This window comes from Carassius gibelio, chromosome A22 (genome assembly GCF_023724105.1).
Source record: "Carassius gibelio isolate Cgi1373 ecotype wild population from Czech Republic chromosome A22, carGib1.2-hapl.c, whole genome shotgun sequence".
In the NCBI taxonomy this organism is placed as follows: domain Eukaryota; kingdom Metazoa; phylum Chordata; class Actinopteri; order Cypriniformes; family Cyprinidae; genus Carassius; species Carassius gibelio.
This window is the reverse complement of record NC_068392.1, coordinates 8,630,910-8,647,391: the sequence shown is the minus strand read 5'-3', so window position 1 is coordinate 8,647,391 and position 16,482 is coordinate 8,630,910. Positions and strand designations below refer to the sequence as shown.

Below are 16,482 nucleotides of genomic sequence, written 5' to 3'. Positions count from 1 at the left end.
TTATTTTTGTTTACAGATCTCTCAGCTTAGATAGTTTTGGAAAATTCCTTTCCTTAGTTTTGCCTTCGGTATGTCTCTTTTTCTTCGGGGCAGGTTGTAGGTGGACAAGTTTGAATCCTAATTTGTTGTGCTGGCAGTTTGATTTCACTCTCATCCCATCCCAGCCAAAACTTTACTCCGCAGCATGTGGAGCGACACAGGAACAGATGCTTTGAGGGCTTTTCAGTTCAGCTCGCCTCCAGCACAGATTATTCTGAAGCTTTTGGCGTGTCATCTGTGCATGAGTTGCCTTTTAGCAGCTACATGCTGTCTCTCTTGCACACACATTTCGGCTCACCTGCAGCACCTCCCTGTGCGTTGCTGTAGCAGCTGGGGCAGATGCTAGAACATCTGTCTCCAAATTCCCTCATGTAAAGGACTTTCAATTGAGTCATCCTGAGAGCACCTCAAGCTAGTTTAAGCAGGAAAAAGGGTGTTAGGTGTGTGAAATTGGTTGATACTGAGATATTTGTTAATGAGATTTCCATAACCTGTTTCCCAAACATCTAATCAGTCATGTTAACTGTTAATGAGTTTGGAGTGATTTTAACAAGATTTTAACATAATCAAGACAAACCAACACATTAAATGAGTGCTGCAGTTCTATTTCTCTTCATGTTAAAATTGCTAATGCATGTTTAAAAAAAAAGAAACTTTAATTTGACTAAACTTGGTGTTTGTTAAAATAATAATGAAAAGTTTAGTGAAAAATGTCCATCAGTCACTTGGTTTAACATGGTTTTAGAGTAACATTTTACATTGTAGTCATTAATGCAGTGGTCTTTTTCTCAAATTACAGTTTTGTTACTGTAAAATGCCAGTTAATCATTGAAGTTGTTTATAACTTTAAAAAAAAATTAAAAACAGGAAAGTTGAGCTACTATTAATGAAATAAAAAAGTTATGCAACTTTATGCTATTTGAGTTTCATTTTCAATCAAATGGAATGGAAACTACATTAAAAAATTGATGTAATGCAAGCTATCAAAAATAAGTTGCATATTTAAAATGTATTCTTGAAATTTGATTGCAGTTTAATGCATTATTTTTTCTTTACAGTCGTTTACACTGACCAGGAAGAGGATTGTGCACTACACCAGCTTTGACCAGTGCAAAAGGGCTAACGCTGCTGTGCTCATCGGTGCTTATGCTGTGAGTATCCCACTTCCATTTGTCCTTCTGTCTTCCTCCGTCACTGCTGTTAATTACTTTCACCGGAACCCGAGGATTCACATCCAGGGCAGAATCTGTCATGGCCCTGCAAATTAGCCACTCAGTTATTTTCATTAAAACCATCAGTCCTCCCACATCGACAGCAAATTTGTTTGTCGTACAAAGTCTTCTCGGATATTTGCCAGTGTCCTCATTCCAAACTCCCCCTCAGAGACAGCAACAGAGTGCTGACTGACTGGTAGTCCCAACGCTTTGTGGAGGCACAATACCTATGTCCTTGACTGGCTTGAATGCCAGTCTGTCCTGTTCTACTGCTTTCATTCATCTAGACCAGTACATACACAGCGTATGAGCCATGCCAGCTGATTGTTCCTGGCACTCTCAAGGAAGACTCTGGTCTGGACACATTTATTGCTCAGATGGCACCGTTGGCTTTGTCAAAGGCACAGGTTTCAGCTGTAAAGTGGGTCAGTGTATCATTCTGATAAGCCCTTCTTTTAAACGAATGCCCAGTTTTAGTTTTAAAGGGTCATGGCACCAACTTCTTCTATAATATTCATAACCCGTTCTGCACATTTACTTAAGTATAATCAGTTTATTTGTGCTCATTTGTACTGATAAAGCAGCTACTACTTCACTATAAAATAATCTGTGGGATATTAGAATGCTTCTGTCCTCATGAATATTGATGAAACCTAAATGGCAACATGGAAAGGAAAGTGGTATGACAGATGCTCCTCCGGTTTCTTTCAAAGAAGCTATTGTTAATTTATTCCAACAAGAACTGGCAATTGAAATTTTAGGGAACCGAAAAGGGTGGTGGTGTTATACAATATCAGTATCCTTTTTTCCTGATTCTGAACGATTCAAAAAGAGGCGGATCTAATGTTCCCTTGCTTTCAAATGGATGATGGCAATAATACATTTTAATCTGACTTTTTGTGTAATCTGACTTTGGACTGTAATTCAATGGCTATGTTCCACCATAAATCCTGTGTTCGATGTTTGCAGCGGTGACTCAACTTTACTCTCTTTTGAATGTTTTTGGTTCCCTTATATCTGGAATTTACCTTCTTTTGCTAAAACAATAATAATTCTAATAAAAAAAGCAGTATTTGCACTACCGATTTTTTAATGTTTTTAAAGATGTCTCTTATGCTCAGCATATTAGAAAGATTTCTGAAGGATGTGACACTGAAGACTGGAGTAATGATGCTGAAAATTCAGCTTTGCATAACAGGAATAAAATGGATTAAAAAATATTTTCAAACAACAGTTTTTTTTACTTTAATAATATTTCACAATATTAGTGTTTTTGTTGTATTTTTCATCAAATAAATGCAGCCTTGGTGAGCATAAGAAATTGATTAGAAAAGCCTTAATTGTTCCAAATATTTGACCAGCTGCATACATTAAATGTGAAATTGTTGCCACTTTCATATGCATTAAACAGATGCTCTCAGACCCCCCCCCCACCCACCCCACAATATGAATTCAGTGTGAATTCATAATTTATGATTATACATAAGTCAACATTCATAGTAGCATCTATGCAATCTTTTGCAATTCACAACTCAGTTTACAGTCGGGAAAAAAATATTCATATGTATATTTTAAGCAGAAGTGTAAATAGAACTTCTAGAAAATTATCTAATTTGATGCAAAGTTTGATGAACTTGAAATGACAGTGACAGATCATGAGGGATACCTCACAGAAAACCTGACGAAGAATCTAGAGAAAATGTGGGCTGCTTTATTTTTATCTTTGCGATTCTAATTATCTAGCAAATATCCCTTAAAGTTAGTGTACTTCCTCAAAGTTGGTCTACAAGGAATGGTCACATTCACCCTCCCAGTCTAAATTTAGTATGAACCTTGACCCCATTGTTAATTTAGTTGTCTTAAATGGAAACTCATTTTCGCTACCTTCAAAAACCTAACCTCTGGAGACACCCATCAAATCTCTAGGTAGGTTCTCTCCTATAGTCTCAATAAAGTGCTCAAGATGAACTAGTGTTTTAAGTAATTCTATTAAATATAACCATGATCCTCTCCAAGTTGAATAAAACCTTGTTTCTGCTCTTGTCCTTCATGCATGCATGGACGTGTGTTCAGTGTTATGTTTTTGTCTTTCTGCACTTGCAGTGGATCTTCTGTAAGTAGGTTCTTATTGATCCAGGCTTGTGTGGGATGTGCTCCTCTGGCAAGAGCAGTAGATGACCCAGTTTTTTCATATGAAGGAGATTATATGTACTGGTTGAACAGCTGGGCCAAGATCTTCCATCAGAGTCACATGGGACAGTAGGGCGCAACACAAACAAACAAGCGCTGACCCTTCTCACAGGATTGAACTTAATCGGTCACATTGTACAGCTAATTGTTTGACCGGTGCATATTTCATTAACTCGTACACAAATAATAAAGCTCTGGCCTCCTGCAGAACAGACAGCCTTCAAAAACAGTACTGGAGATCTTAAAAAGATTAGTTCAACCAAAAATGAGAATTTCGCAGTTTGCTCTTTTCATGGATTTACAATGAATGGAGACTTTCAAGCTTTCAAGCTTCATAAAAGATGCAAATGCACCAACATTTTTCATCTGAAATGTGCTGCAATTTATATAATGCAATTAACGTGATGCATGCAAAACATTTGGATTTCTGACCAAACTCCTATACATTGAGCCCAAGTTTATTTGTATATCACATTTCCCACACACCATTAATTGTAGATTCATTCAGTTTCATTTTAATTACTGGTATTTAAGATTATTTATGAATGTAAATAATAAAATGTAATGTGTACGCTAATACAACTTTACGTTACAACTAACGTTAAAAATACTGTATTTAAAACCGCTAGTTCATATGTAGTCGGACGCAACGGTCATATCAAGCGTCCTGTGACAAATTTGCTGAATCTGTTTATGGAAGTTATCAGTCTAAATGTCCTTCAAAATCAGTCAACGGTGAAAATCAATAGTAGATTTCATTTAAAGTCCAACAGTTTAACACTAATATTGGACATAAACGAACACGTTAAATATAAAGTATTAAAAACATGAAAGTTCATATATTTGGAGTAAATATATTTGGAGTCATCAGTCATATAGAGCTTCGGACGGCGTGCCTCATGACAAGTCCGACGCACCGCCACAGAAACAAGAATGAGATGCATTCTAACATAACGGTGGCATTAAACTCAGTTAGTGAGGGCTCGTTTAAATTATTAAACACATATAGGCCGTTCAGATTAAATGTTAAAATGCAATGAAATCGCTTATATCTGCAGACTTTGTACGTCTGTTTGTGGATGGAGACTTTGGAACAGCCAGAACTATGTATTTTGCATGCATCACATTATAGTGCGGTATGCATGGAAATAATAACGAGGCGGCAGAGCGAACTCATCATCCAGAGTAGTTCTCACATAGTCCTTCTACGTCCTCACCACATAGTGTGCGTTATAAGTTAAGTGATCAGTCTTTAAGAGAAGGACTAACTACGTGATAAGTTTGCTGCTGCCTTGTAATTTTTTTGTCTTTACTTTATTTGTAAGCCAAGAAAGAGTTAATCTCTCATGTTTGAGAAGAGTGCGTTGTCGTGTAGCAGCCATTAAATGTGTGGGACACCAACTCCTTGTTTTCTGTCTCTTTCATTTCATGGATTTAAGGAGTTAAACTGAGTCAAAGCGGACAACTTCAGCGACTACAGGATCTACAGGTCTATCGACACAACCCTAATTTGTGAATGAATCATTCTTTCTAATTGAATCATTTCAATGAATCGATTGGTGCAGTTCCCAGAACTGGTCTGAATGATTTGTTCATAAATAGAGAAAAAATTTGTGAAAAATAACTTTTGATATTTTAATGTTTTTTCAGTCATTTTTTGAAATTGTATGGAAAAGAACGACTAGCACAAACTTCAAAATTTCTTCATTTATCTTCCATGGTAGATTAGACAAATTACATCATTTTCTTTTTTCAGTTGACCCACCCCTTTTTCTGTGTTTAATGTGTGTTGGGCTTTGGCACGGTTCACATAGGTTTCTTTTCCGTGTTGGCACCGTCCTGCTGCATTCTGACATCAAGCCACAGAAATGTTGAAGGAGTGAGCGGAGTTCCTTTTATATGATGTCAGGAGGGATTGACGTGGGTGTAGGGAATAGATGACCGCTAAAACTCATCTCTTCAGCAAGTCTGTGTGTGTGCCTCCCGCACTGTACCATAACAAGTCATCCCAGCTTGACAAGGGCCCCATTGTGCTGAGCCCCAGCATCTCATCTGTGTGACACATTCTGCCCGAACGTCACTTTCCTGAAAGTGCATTTGTGTATGGGATGAAGAGGAACACGGGCAGATGTGGATAGGAAAAAAGATGGAATAGGCAGTTGGGAAGTAGCAATGTCCGATTTATGTATAAATTGTTCTTTCTAAAATTCAGATTGGGAATAACAACAAAAATATTTTTTGTGGGAAAATCTAATTTAATTTTGCATGATTGTCAACTAATAGTGAGAAAATGATGAAATATTGGCAAAATTTGAAGGATATTTTCAAATGAATTGATTGAAATGAATGGTCCCCCCCCCAATCAGTTAATCTGATTGGAAACCATCTTGAATGAAACCGAGGAAAGGCTGTGTTAAAACTGTTATTTTAGTGCTATTTAAATACAATTATAATATTTACTAATATTTCAAGTTGGGTTTTATTTTAAACTTAATATTTTAGTTTAAGTTTAGTTTTGTTAAATTTTAAGTTTATTAATTGTGTTGTTGTTTTTTGTAATTTTTACATTTATTTTTATTTTATATATTTTAAATATATTATTTATTTCAATAAAACTTTTTTTTTTTTCATTTTTAGTAATTTTAGTAGTTGCTTATTTTTGTTTCCAGTGCAACAGTTTTCATTGTTTCTTTAAGTTTGTTTTTATTTTAATATTTATATTTCATTTTATTTCAGCTTTTTCAATTACCACAAAAATATTTTTTTACAAAATGATTTACTAATAATTACCCAAAATAATTTGTAATGGTTTTATTTAACAATAACAACACTGATGTTAAAGTTATGGTATTAGTACCTAGCATTCAGCTTCTTTGCTGTTGCTCTAATGTCACTTCCTTTCCTTTTTCCTGTCTCAGGTGATTTACCTGAAGAAAACACCAGAGGAAGCCTATAGAGCTCTTATCTCTGGCTCCAATGCCTCATATCTTCCCTTCAGGTAAGACAGCCGCAAGCAACAAAACTGAATTAAAAGAAAAAATTATGATAATATATATTTTGCCTCATTTCCCCCACTTTCCTCTCCCTCCCTCACTTTTTGCACAGTGCACTCTAATTTGATTCCGCAAGAAATATTGTCTCTCCTGTGGCTCACAGGGCTTTTAATGTGATAAACTTCTCTGCCCAGATAAATAAACGGGCATAGTAGAAAACCCCACATGGACGTTTCTGCAAGCCATGAAGCTGACAGACCAGATAGTTGTTCTGTATCTATATTCTGATGCTCATAATTGATGAGTTCATGAATACTATTTTATTTTTAATATTCAGACACTTTTTAATAATGTTATTTAAAAGAAATTAAGTGTCTTCTAAGTTATAGCTCTTAATTAATAATCTCTTTATTAGATTGCTTAGATTTAATTAAAACTACATGATTAAAAACGTTGCAAAGTTGAGAGAGAAATAATAGGTTTAAAACAATATTCCAAGTTAAATTCTAGTGAAATTGACTCCTATCTAATTTTTTTTTTTTTTTTTTACAGTTTTATTGTGGTGATGATAAATGTATCTCCACATGAATATCAATCTATTTTTCCTGTCATGCTCTATGTAAGACAGTTGTGGATTTGTGCCATTGTGACCACCCAGTTAAATGCCAGCCGTGGCTCAAAGATACACCCCTGCTGTTTCTCAAAACGACCAGGAGTTCCCGTGGAGATATTATCTCCTCAAACATTGTCCTTCCTCTTTTAAAACGGCTCCGTCAGACAGAAATCACAGACACAGAGCATTTTTCATTAACATGTAGTTAGTGTTGTGGGTTAGTCAGTCCTCTTGGTTGTTTGCAGCCACCGTATGAGATTTGACTCCTTACTGACCCAGAAACACAAAAGTCTTAAAGTTCACCCAGGCCAAGCACATAGCTGCATATTCTGGGGTATTCGCATATATAATGAGGGACATGTAGAAAGCCGGGGCGACCCATGGCCTCATCGAACAGAAGCACTCATTGTTAAAGTGGACTCTCGTTGACTAATGATTCAGAGCCATATACACTGAATAGAGAAGAGGCCTACATTTTCTAAATCTGTCATCTTCAGTGCAGTCCCATGATGCTTTTAGCCATGCTTTCTGAGATGGGCTGTAAGTGCTCTGGCCTCCAAACAATTTGGAAACGTCAGGCACTGAATGCAAACAGGAAACAGCAGCTTTTTTTTTTTTTTACCGTGCAGTTATGTGTTTTTCCCAGAAGGCTGAAATCCCCATTTGGTATTCTTTATACTTTAATGTCATCGAGGGAAATCTTTTTACTTATTGACCGTCATTGGTCTCTGAAACCATGAGGAATTGTTACTGATTAGTGGGTTTATTGATCAGCATTTCTATTGTTTATTCACTATTTGTGGGCATTAGATCAAAAGCTCTTGCACTTTACTTCTCAAGAGATTAACCTTTATCCAACACTTTCTTTTGAGTAACAGTTAAAGGGTTAGTTCACCCAGATAGCAAATTTATGTAATTAATAACTTAACCTCATGTTGTTTCAAACACGTAAGACCTCCGTTTATCTTGGGAACACAGTTTAAGATATTTTAGATTTAGTCCGAGAGCTCTCGGTCCCTCCATTGAAGCTGTGTGTACGGTATACTGTCCATGTCCAGAAAGGTAAGAAAAACATCATTAAAGTAGTCCATGTGACATCAGAGGGTCAGTTAGAATATTTTGAAGCATCGAAAATATATTTGGTCCAAAAATAGCAAAAATGACGACTTTATTCAGCATTGTCTTCTCATCCGTGTCTGTTGTGAAAGAGAGTTCAAAACAAAGCAGCTGGATATCCGGTTCTCGAACGAATCATTCAGTTCACCAAATCGAACTGAATCATTTTAAACGGTTCGTGTCTCCAATACTACTTTCCCTACTTTGGGATTGTAGGGAAGCAACTATTTATCTTTGGTGGTTTAAATGTTCAGTGGCATCTAAGTCACCATTATTGTCATTATTGTTTAATCCTTAAAGCTTAATGTGTACAAGACATTGTGAATGTCACACTACATTTTTAAAACACGAATGATACACTTGTTTTATAGGCCTGGTTAGGGCAGGATTTTGAAATGTGGCTAAGTAAAGGTTCTTTAGGTTCTTTAAATCATTGTGTATAAGGTTACATTTAGGGTTACATAAAAAAGAAGCAATATCATCAAAAAAAGCATAGATTTATTATGGATATGATGCAAAATATAAACAATTTGATGCACAGTATAAAATACTTGCCATGTAGTTGTAACTATCTCTGCTATGAAACCAGAGACAACAGAAATGTTTCTGCAACAGAAAATACAGAATACAAATTTGCTTTTTTTCTTCTCAATCAAATATAATCAGAACAGATGCACTGCTCCACGTGGTCATCCGACATTCTCTTTTAACATGGTTTTAGTACATGTCCATCTCACTTCATTCATTGTTTTAACTTATTTCAAAGGTCCATATACAGCAGAGCAATAACCCAAACCCACAACGACAATGACATAAGTAAATAAATATATTAAACAATAGGATGTTTTTGCCACAAAATTAAGTTTAAGTCTTTCTCCAGCTCTCTCTATCTCCCAAACGCACACAAATACAAAACGGACACATGTTTGCACACAAAGAAACATTCATGTGCACAGAAAAATATTGTCAGCATTGCTCTGATGATTTTATCAGTAAAACAGTTTGGCAGTTAAAGGCTACATGACATTTCTCACTACTGAGGTAATAACAGTGCTGCTACTGAAGCAAATTAATTACAGTTTCGCTATTAGTAGATACACTGCTGAGAAGCGCACAAGACTTGTGTAATTCACACACAGTTAATCTCTCTCTCTCTCTCTCTCTCTCTCTCTCTCTCTCTCCCTTTAATAACTGCATTAATAAATGCATCAGTCTTTGTCTCTCATTCTCTCTCGCTCTTGGCCATAACTGCATTAATAACGCTCATGGCCGCATCACCACATCTAATCCTTATTTTCTAATAATCCAACAACTTATTCTCAATTATTTCTTGCTTAAATGAAACTTTGCAATCCTGATAGTATTCCCATTTTTTTTTTAACTGTAATCTGTTTATCTTGTTGTAACTATAACAAAATAGTTACCAGTTTTTTGGTATCCTCATTACATAATGCTGTTTCAGGTATTCTTATGGCACTTCTTTTTCTCTGTTTGCCATCCTGTCTGTCTCGAAGGTTAATTGGGCTCTTGTTTCTTCACAAAGATGTGATTGTTAGTGCCGTAGCTGCGCAAGGGAAGAAAAACACTTTATCAGTGCGCCCCCCGACTTGGCTGCTGTAGCCATGCTACTTGCGGAGACAAACAGAGCGACGGGGTTATGTAATGCTTAGCAATTGGTTAATTCAGAAAGTAAACAGTTGTGTTGTCTATGAGAGGGAAGGGGTCCTGTTGGGAAACAATGAATTGGCCATACCATTGAATAAAGTGAAGCTCTGTGTGAGACCCATGTTTGAGTACATCACTAGAGGAAGAAACTACAATGAGATGTCGGATAAAAAGGTATGTTTAATTCGGAAAATAATAACATGCTGCACCTCTTCCATCACATTCTATCTTGATCCAGGAATGGATTTTAGACTACTTTTTAAGACTATTTGTAGCTGTGGACTTGACCTTTGGCTGATCCATTCAGGATCATTATGGCTTGAAAGTAGCCCCACATTCAGGGTGCTCTGGAAATGTACGGTTTTGATCCATCTTGCATAAGCAGTGGCTGTCTATCCAGCCAAAATATCTGCACATTGATATTTTTTGCAGAGCATTTTCCCACACCAAACCTTATTTGGAAATAAACTTACATAACCTACAAGTATACACCTAATAATGGCATGCACAACATGACCTGAAGTTATTGTTTTCAAGCAATGTATTTTTAGGACGACATTTCCAGTAACCTGATAGTTCAGATGTTTTATTGGCAGTGTAATATACAGTCAAGTGAACCTAGTGTCGAATTGTTACACAAGTTTGGAGAATGTGCTCTAGTGACCCGGACGGGGGGCTTCAGTCTACTGTGGACAGTTCAGACCCTGGCATCGCTCTCCCATTATGTAAGAAAAGGGAAGAATCTTTCTCTGTCTGCCCAAATATTTGGCGATACTAAGAGGAAAGCAGTGGCAGTCTTGCAGAGGAAGTAAGTAAATCCTACTCTGTACCCTGTATGGCAAAATCTAGTCCATTTTTTTTGTCCGTTTGAGACCAACTAATCATGATATACCAAGATAGAGTAATATAGACTTTTGGGTCTCTTTGTGGAACTCCACACCCTGTCCTGTATGCACATGGGTGGGTTTCACTTCTGAGATTAGGTTTCCTGTTTCTTTACAGCTTCTCTACTGAATGTGTATGTTAAATTGAAATATTTCTTCCTCATTCGATCACTGGCATATTACATCACCAAGATCTTGCATACAATCATGTCTGTTTTTCCACCAGTTCTTGGGTCAACTAATAAAAAAAAAATCCAATCAGAATTCCTCTCTTGGACTTTCATTGCCATGTCATTTCTTTCTTTCATTCATCTTTAGCTCTGCTAAACCGCAGATCTGTCTTGCCAAGTTGTGGTGTGCTTTGAAAGCTTTTAGACTTATTGAATCATATTTGAATCATGAAGTTACCCAGCCTTCTAAGTTTCTAAGGAACCTTGACCCTGTATGATTGCAGAATCCACTGCTGTGGCAGTAAATCCGTATCTGCTAAAACAAATCACGTCTGTGGCGGTGGTTACGTAACGGCACTAAAGTCCTGCTTGTGGTTTTGGCATCTGTAAGCTTGTTTTGCTTTGCTCCACTACAGTGCTCGCCCAGGACACACCCTGTGCATAACAGGTCTGCTCATTTCAGCCTTTTGAACCCAACCTAAGAATGTAAAGAAGCAGATTTATATGTGAATGCTTTGACCAGCCCTCTCTAATAACATTTTTTTTTTTTTTTGGAGAAACCAATTTGCAGTAGATGCATTTCCTTGAAATACCATTGTTTGGCATCCCTCTTATGGTAATGGCTCTTGAGGCTGTAATTGCTTCAGTTAAAACTGTCTAGTCTAGAAAGTTGTGTTTTGGACTGATCGCCGAAAGTTCTACACCCCTCAAGGGACAAAACCAGTGTGCCCTTGTGAAAGGCACTTGACCTTTGGTTACTCCATGGGGGACTGTCCTTGTAATGCATTGCAAGTCGCCATCAATGAAAGCATCTTCTGAATGACCCATTTGTAAATTAAAAGTAGACAAAGATGTGCTGTTTTAAATGAGGTTTGTCTAGCTCCTGGCTTCCACTCCTGGAGGTGAGACTTTACATAATCCTCAGTAAGCCGCTGTGTTTTTACAGCCAAATCGATTGGCTCATCGTTTCTCTGCTGTAGGGAGGAAGATGAATGAGGCTTTGGCTGGTGGGAAAGTCTCCAGCTGTTTCTCCAAACATATCTTGGATCCTGCTGGCAGTATGTGGTACATATAGTTGTGTGAACAAAGACATTTTTCTGCAAAGCTCTGTTGGAAACATGCCTTGGTTTTCTTATCGTTTCCTTTATTTATTTATTTTTAAAGATGACTGTGCTTTTTTATTACTGTTTTTTTCTTCATATTTGAATTGGTGGTGGTAAAACCTTGTGGTTAAACATCCTGGTTAGTAACCTAGGGTGACCATACGGGCCATTTTTACATGACGCACTCTTGCCAGGATTTCTGGCTTCAAGTCGAATGAACGATTGAACATGTTCACGTGTTTGCATAGCTTTGATCGTTTTCTGTAGATCTCACCTTCTCACACGCCACGATTGGTCGATTATATACAATAACTGCATGTTATTGGTCAAACTACTTAGGATGTTTCGTGCAACATAATAATCCTGGGCAGGACGTTTCCTGTATGAACAGCACACATGGCCACCCTATAGTAACCAAAAGTTGCAAGTTCAAATCCATCAGGGGTTTCTTTTCTTTTCTTTTTTTTTTTTAGCAAAGCCCTTAACCATAATTTTGATTTACGTAACTTAAAATGGAAACATTGATTTAAAAAATAATTATGTGCGCCTGAAATAAAATCAACCTACTTATGTAGGATTGTTACCTTGGATCAGTGGACCAATACACAAGACTTCTGGAAGTTAAGGGTTTGCATATGCGAGTCAATGGAGCCTGATACCTTCCATTGAGGCACACTGGGAGACTAATAAAAGGAACCCAGCAGAACACTGACCCACTTTTTATGCAACCGAGCCTGAATCATAAACAGTGAATTAACGCAAAACTCAAATTAACGTGGGCACAAAGGACCTGTTCTGTAACATGCGTTAGGTAAGGGATGGTGTATTGGCCCCTTTTAGTTTCTGAGGCATTTGGCATTAAATTACACACCTTGCTTCCCTTGACCCAATAAAATCATTTTGGGTACACAAACAAACCTGAATTGGACTTCCTCATACATGTTATCAAACCAGTCTTTTCCATGACATTCATTTCGCCTTGACTTTTGTAGATGTAACCCATCGTGTTTACAGGCTGCCCATGTGTACACACTCAACTCCAAGGTTTTCTTTCTTTAAAAACACATGACAAAAGCTAACACAGTCGCTTTACTTTCGCTCCCACATCTAAACACAAAGGCCCTGACCCAGTTACTTGTATTCATGGGCAGGTAATGGTTTACTCTAGATAAAAGCAGACCACCTGAGAGCCACAGTTTGAAATCAGTGTCGGTGTTCCCCTTCTTTGCTCATAACATGACTTGATCTTCTTGTTTATATTCCTGTGGGTGTTTCTTTTTTATTATGCTTTCTCTTTTCTCTTTCAGGGATGCTTCATTTGGGAATTGCACATACAACCTGACAGTTCTCGACTGCTTGCAAGGCGTTAGAAAGGTGAGATGTACACTATAGTATGTCATTTTTATTATTACTATGAAGCTAATTTGATAAGTGTTTTTTTTTAATTATCTCCTAACTAATGCAAATTCATCAGTCAGACTACATTAGAAGAAATATTGGTGTTTAAGTATGTTTTTTTTTTTCAGCAAAGATGCATTAAATTTAGAAAAAAAAAAATGTCTGTAAAGAACATTTATAAAAGCTTTCTATTTAAGATTATTTCTTTTGGAATCTTTGGTTTGCACAAATTTTGTAACGGCAAACTGTTTTCAGTTTGATAATGGTAATGTTTCTAAACCATCAAATTAATATTAAAATGATTTCTGAAGGATCATGTGACACTGAAGACTGGAATAATGATGCTGAAAATTCAGCTTTGAATCACAGACATAAATTGCATTTTAAAATATATTCTAAATAACATTTTAATAATGTTTTACAATATTCTTGTTTAATGTGTTTTTGATCTAGTAAATGCAGACTTAATGAGCATAACAGACTACTTATAAAAATGCTTAAAAATCTCTTACTGACCCCAGATTTTAAATAGTAGAGAATAACATAATGCATAAAGTGTGCAAAATTGTCTGGAGCTGTCTGAATACTCCCCTTTTTTATATTTTTTAATAAAGACATTTTAAAAACATCTCATAACCTGTATAATCAGTCACTCCAGACCCCTTCTAGGCTCTGACAAAACAAACATTGCTGCGTAATAAGGTGTTTCTGTTCAGTTCTTTGCACAAAGTTATCAAACTAGCTGAATATCAAAATAGTGTTCACGTGAGTTTGCAAGTAACTGCAAGAGCCAAACACATCTGCAGGTATCGATGTGTCTTCAGCTTGACCCGCCAGAAAGACTCGTTAAACACGGACAGCGTGCATTCTTGAGTGCTTTCCTACATGCTTGTCATAAAAAAAAATCCTTTACGCTACATAAACTCTTTTCATTCATCCTACGTCAAAGAAAAACAGCAGCATCATCTAACAGCATACTCTATTGTTTATTAAATCACAGCGACTTTTCAGTAGGAGAGGGGGTAAATGGTCATCTTTTTAAAACATTACATTTTCAAGACCTCTGGGCCCTCATGTCATCCTGTGCTTTGCTGTTAGGATTGTAGTTGTAGACGTAAGTGACAGTTTTATCAGTGCCTCCCTTCTGGCTCTAATTAACAGCTTGTTTTAACAGTTTCTTAATTGCATGAGTCACACACAGCTTCTGTGAGTGTGATAAACACTGAACCCCGTTAATGTTCAAACCACCACTGCTGCCTCTCTCCAAGCTGCCAAAGAGGAGGAAATGCCCTGTTTGCCAACATGAGAGCAGTTCTTTTGTGTTTGGGTTTGCCTAATGTTTAAACATCTGGACTGGTTACCAAAATGTTGTAGGTTTAAACCCCACATAGAACTATCTTTTACAGCTAACATGAACTCCAAATTTACCACAATTTAGTTTTTTTTTCTTTTCATTGTGGCTTTACATTTCACAATGTGAATTTGTAACTCACAACTCAAAAATTCAGTCGCACAGAGTTATGAAGTTGTAATTACGAGAAATAATTTATTTTTCTCAAATGCAAATGTTTTTCTTAATTGTGACAAAATAAAATCAAAATTATGAGGAAAACATTGCAATTTTTCTGAAACTATTGTGAGTTATAATTGAATATCACAATTTTTTTTTAATTCTCATGTTTTTGTGACATGAAGCTGCAATCATGAGTAAAACGTTACAAATTGTCAGACATAAACGCAGATGTCACAATGTGAGAAGTCCTCATAAGTGCATACTTGGTTCTCGTAATAGTGAGTTGTAATTGTGTGTTTCTCACATTTGTGATCTAATTAGCACAAGTTTCTGGATATGAAGTCACATTGTGAGTCACGCAGTTTATGAGGAAAACATTTCAGATTGTATAAAAAAAATATAGCAGTGAGGAAAAAGTTAGGACAAACAATTATAACTTTTCTCGCAAACAATTTTTTTATCTTAAAAAAAAAATATATATATATATATATATATATATATAGGTAGTCAGTTTGTCCAAGATACAAAATCGCAGTTGAGGAAGATTGTACAGTTTGAGATATTAAGTTGCAAATAAGAAAAAAGTTGCAAACAGTCTAAAAACACTGTTAGATGTTGCATTGTGAGAAATAGTCGCAATTTCGAGTAACAATTATTATTCTCATAATTGCAGACTTGTTTATCGTAATTGTGGCTGTATCACAATATCGCAGTTCATGAAATTAAGGAAAACATTTCAAATTGTCAGAAACGATGTAGCAAGCGTCACATTGGGAGAAAAATCTGGAATTACGAAAAACATTTTTAACTTTTCTCGCAATAGTGACCACCTCACAATATTGCTATTTTTGGATAGACACATTGTAGGAGATGAAATCGCAGTTGTGAGGAGCAAGTTGCAAGCTGTCAGAAACAATGTAGCAATTGTGAGATGTCGCACTGTGAGAGAGTCGCAGTTACGAGAAACATTCACTTTTTCTCGTAATTGTGATTTAATATCTCATGTATTAATCTGTATGTGTAATATGTAATTACTCCCTCTTAAACACGCCTGTAGCTACATTGTTTAGGCTACTTTTTTGAAAGCTAACCGCGTTTATCCTTAAGCTTTTTACCTGAAGCGACTTCTAATAAGCTACTACAGCTGCAATCCTCCCTGGAGGTTAAGTGTCTCAATCAATGACACCGTGAAGCAGTGTTGAGTACTCGAGACTCGGACTCGGTCTTGGACTCGGTCTCGAGACCGTATTTTAATGGTCTCGGTCTTGTCATGGACTCGTGTGCATTTTGACTCGGTATTGACTCGGACTCGAACATATTAGGAATCGGACTTATGCCCGAGTCCACTCGAGTCCCAATCAAAATATGTCATGATTATTACTGTATGTTAATGTTTCTTTAAATTGATGTATGATTGATACATCCAATGACTGGTGATTTTCTTGTGACTTGAGACGTTAGGCCAGCGACACACTGGATGCATGGCGCAAGCGTCTCAGCTGCGTGGCGTGACTGTTTTTAATTCGGCTCCCATGTTAACAGGTTAGAGCTTGCAGACTGCCTGCATGAGACGCGCATCCCAGG

General features: G+C 36.7%; 1 protein-coding gene across 4 annotated transcripts in view; it reads left to right on the top strand.

Moving 5' to 3' along the window:
• The window catches only part of LOC127942737 (dual specificity protein phosphatase CDC14AB), a 43,019-nt gene that overhangs the window by 6,486 nt on the left and 20,051 nt on the right, over positions 1 to 16,482 (top strand). For all 4 annotated transcript variants that reach the window (XM_052538662.1, XM_052538661.1, XM_052538660.1 and 1 more), the window contains exons 4-6: positions 1,098 to 1,190; positions 6,362 to 6,441; positions 13,295 to 13,361. In XM_052538662.1, the coding sequence (XP_052394622.1) occupies positions 1,098 to 1,190; positions 6,362 to 6,441; positions 13,295 to 13,361 (240 nt within the window). The remainder of the gene's footprint in view (positions 1 to 1,097; positions 1,191 to 6,361; positions 6,442 to 13,294; positions 13,362 to 16,482) is intronic.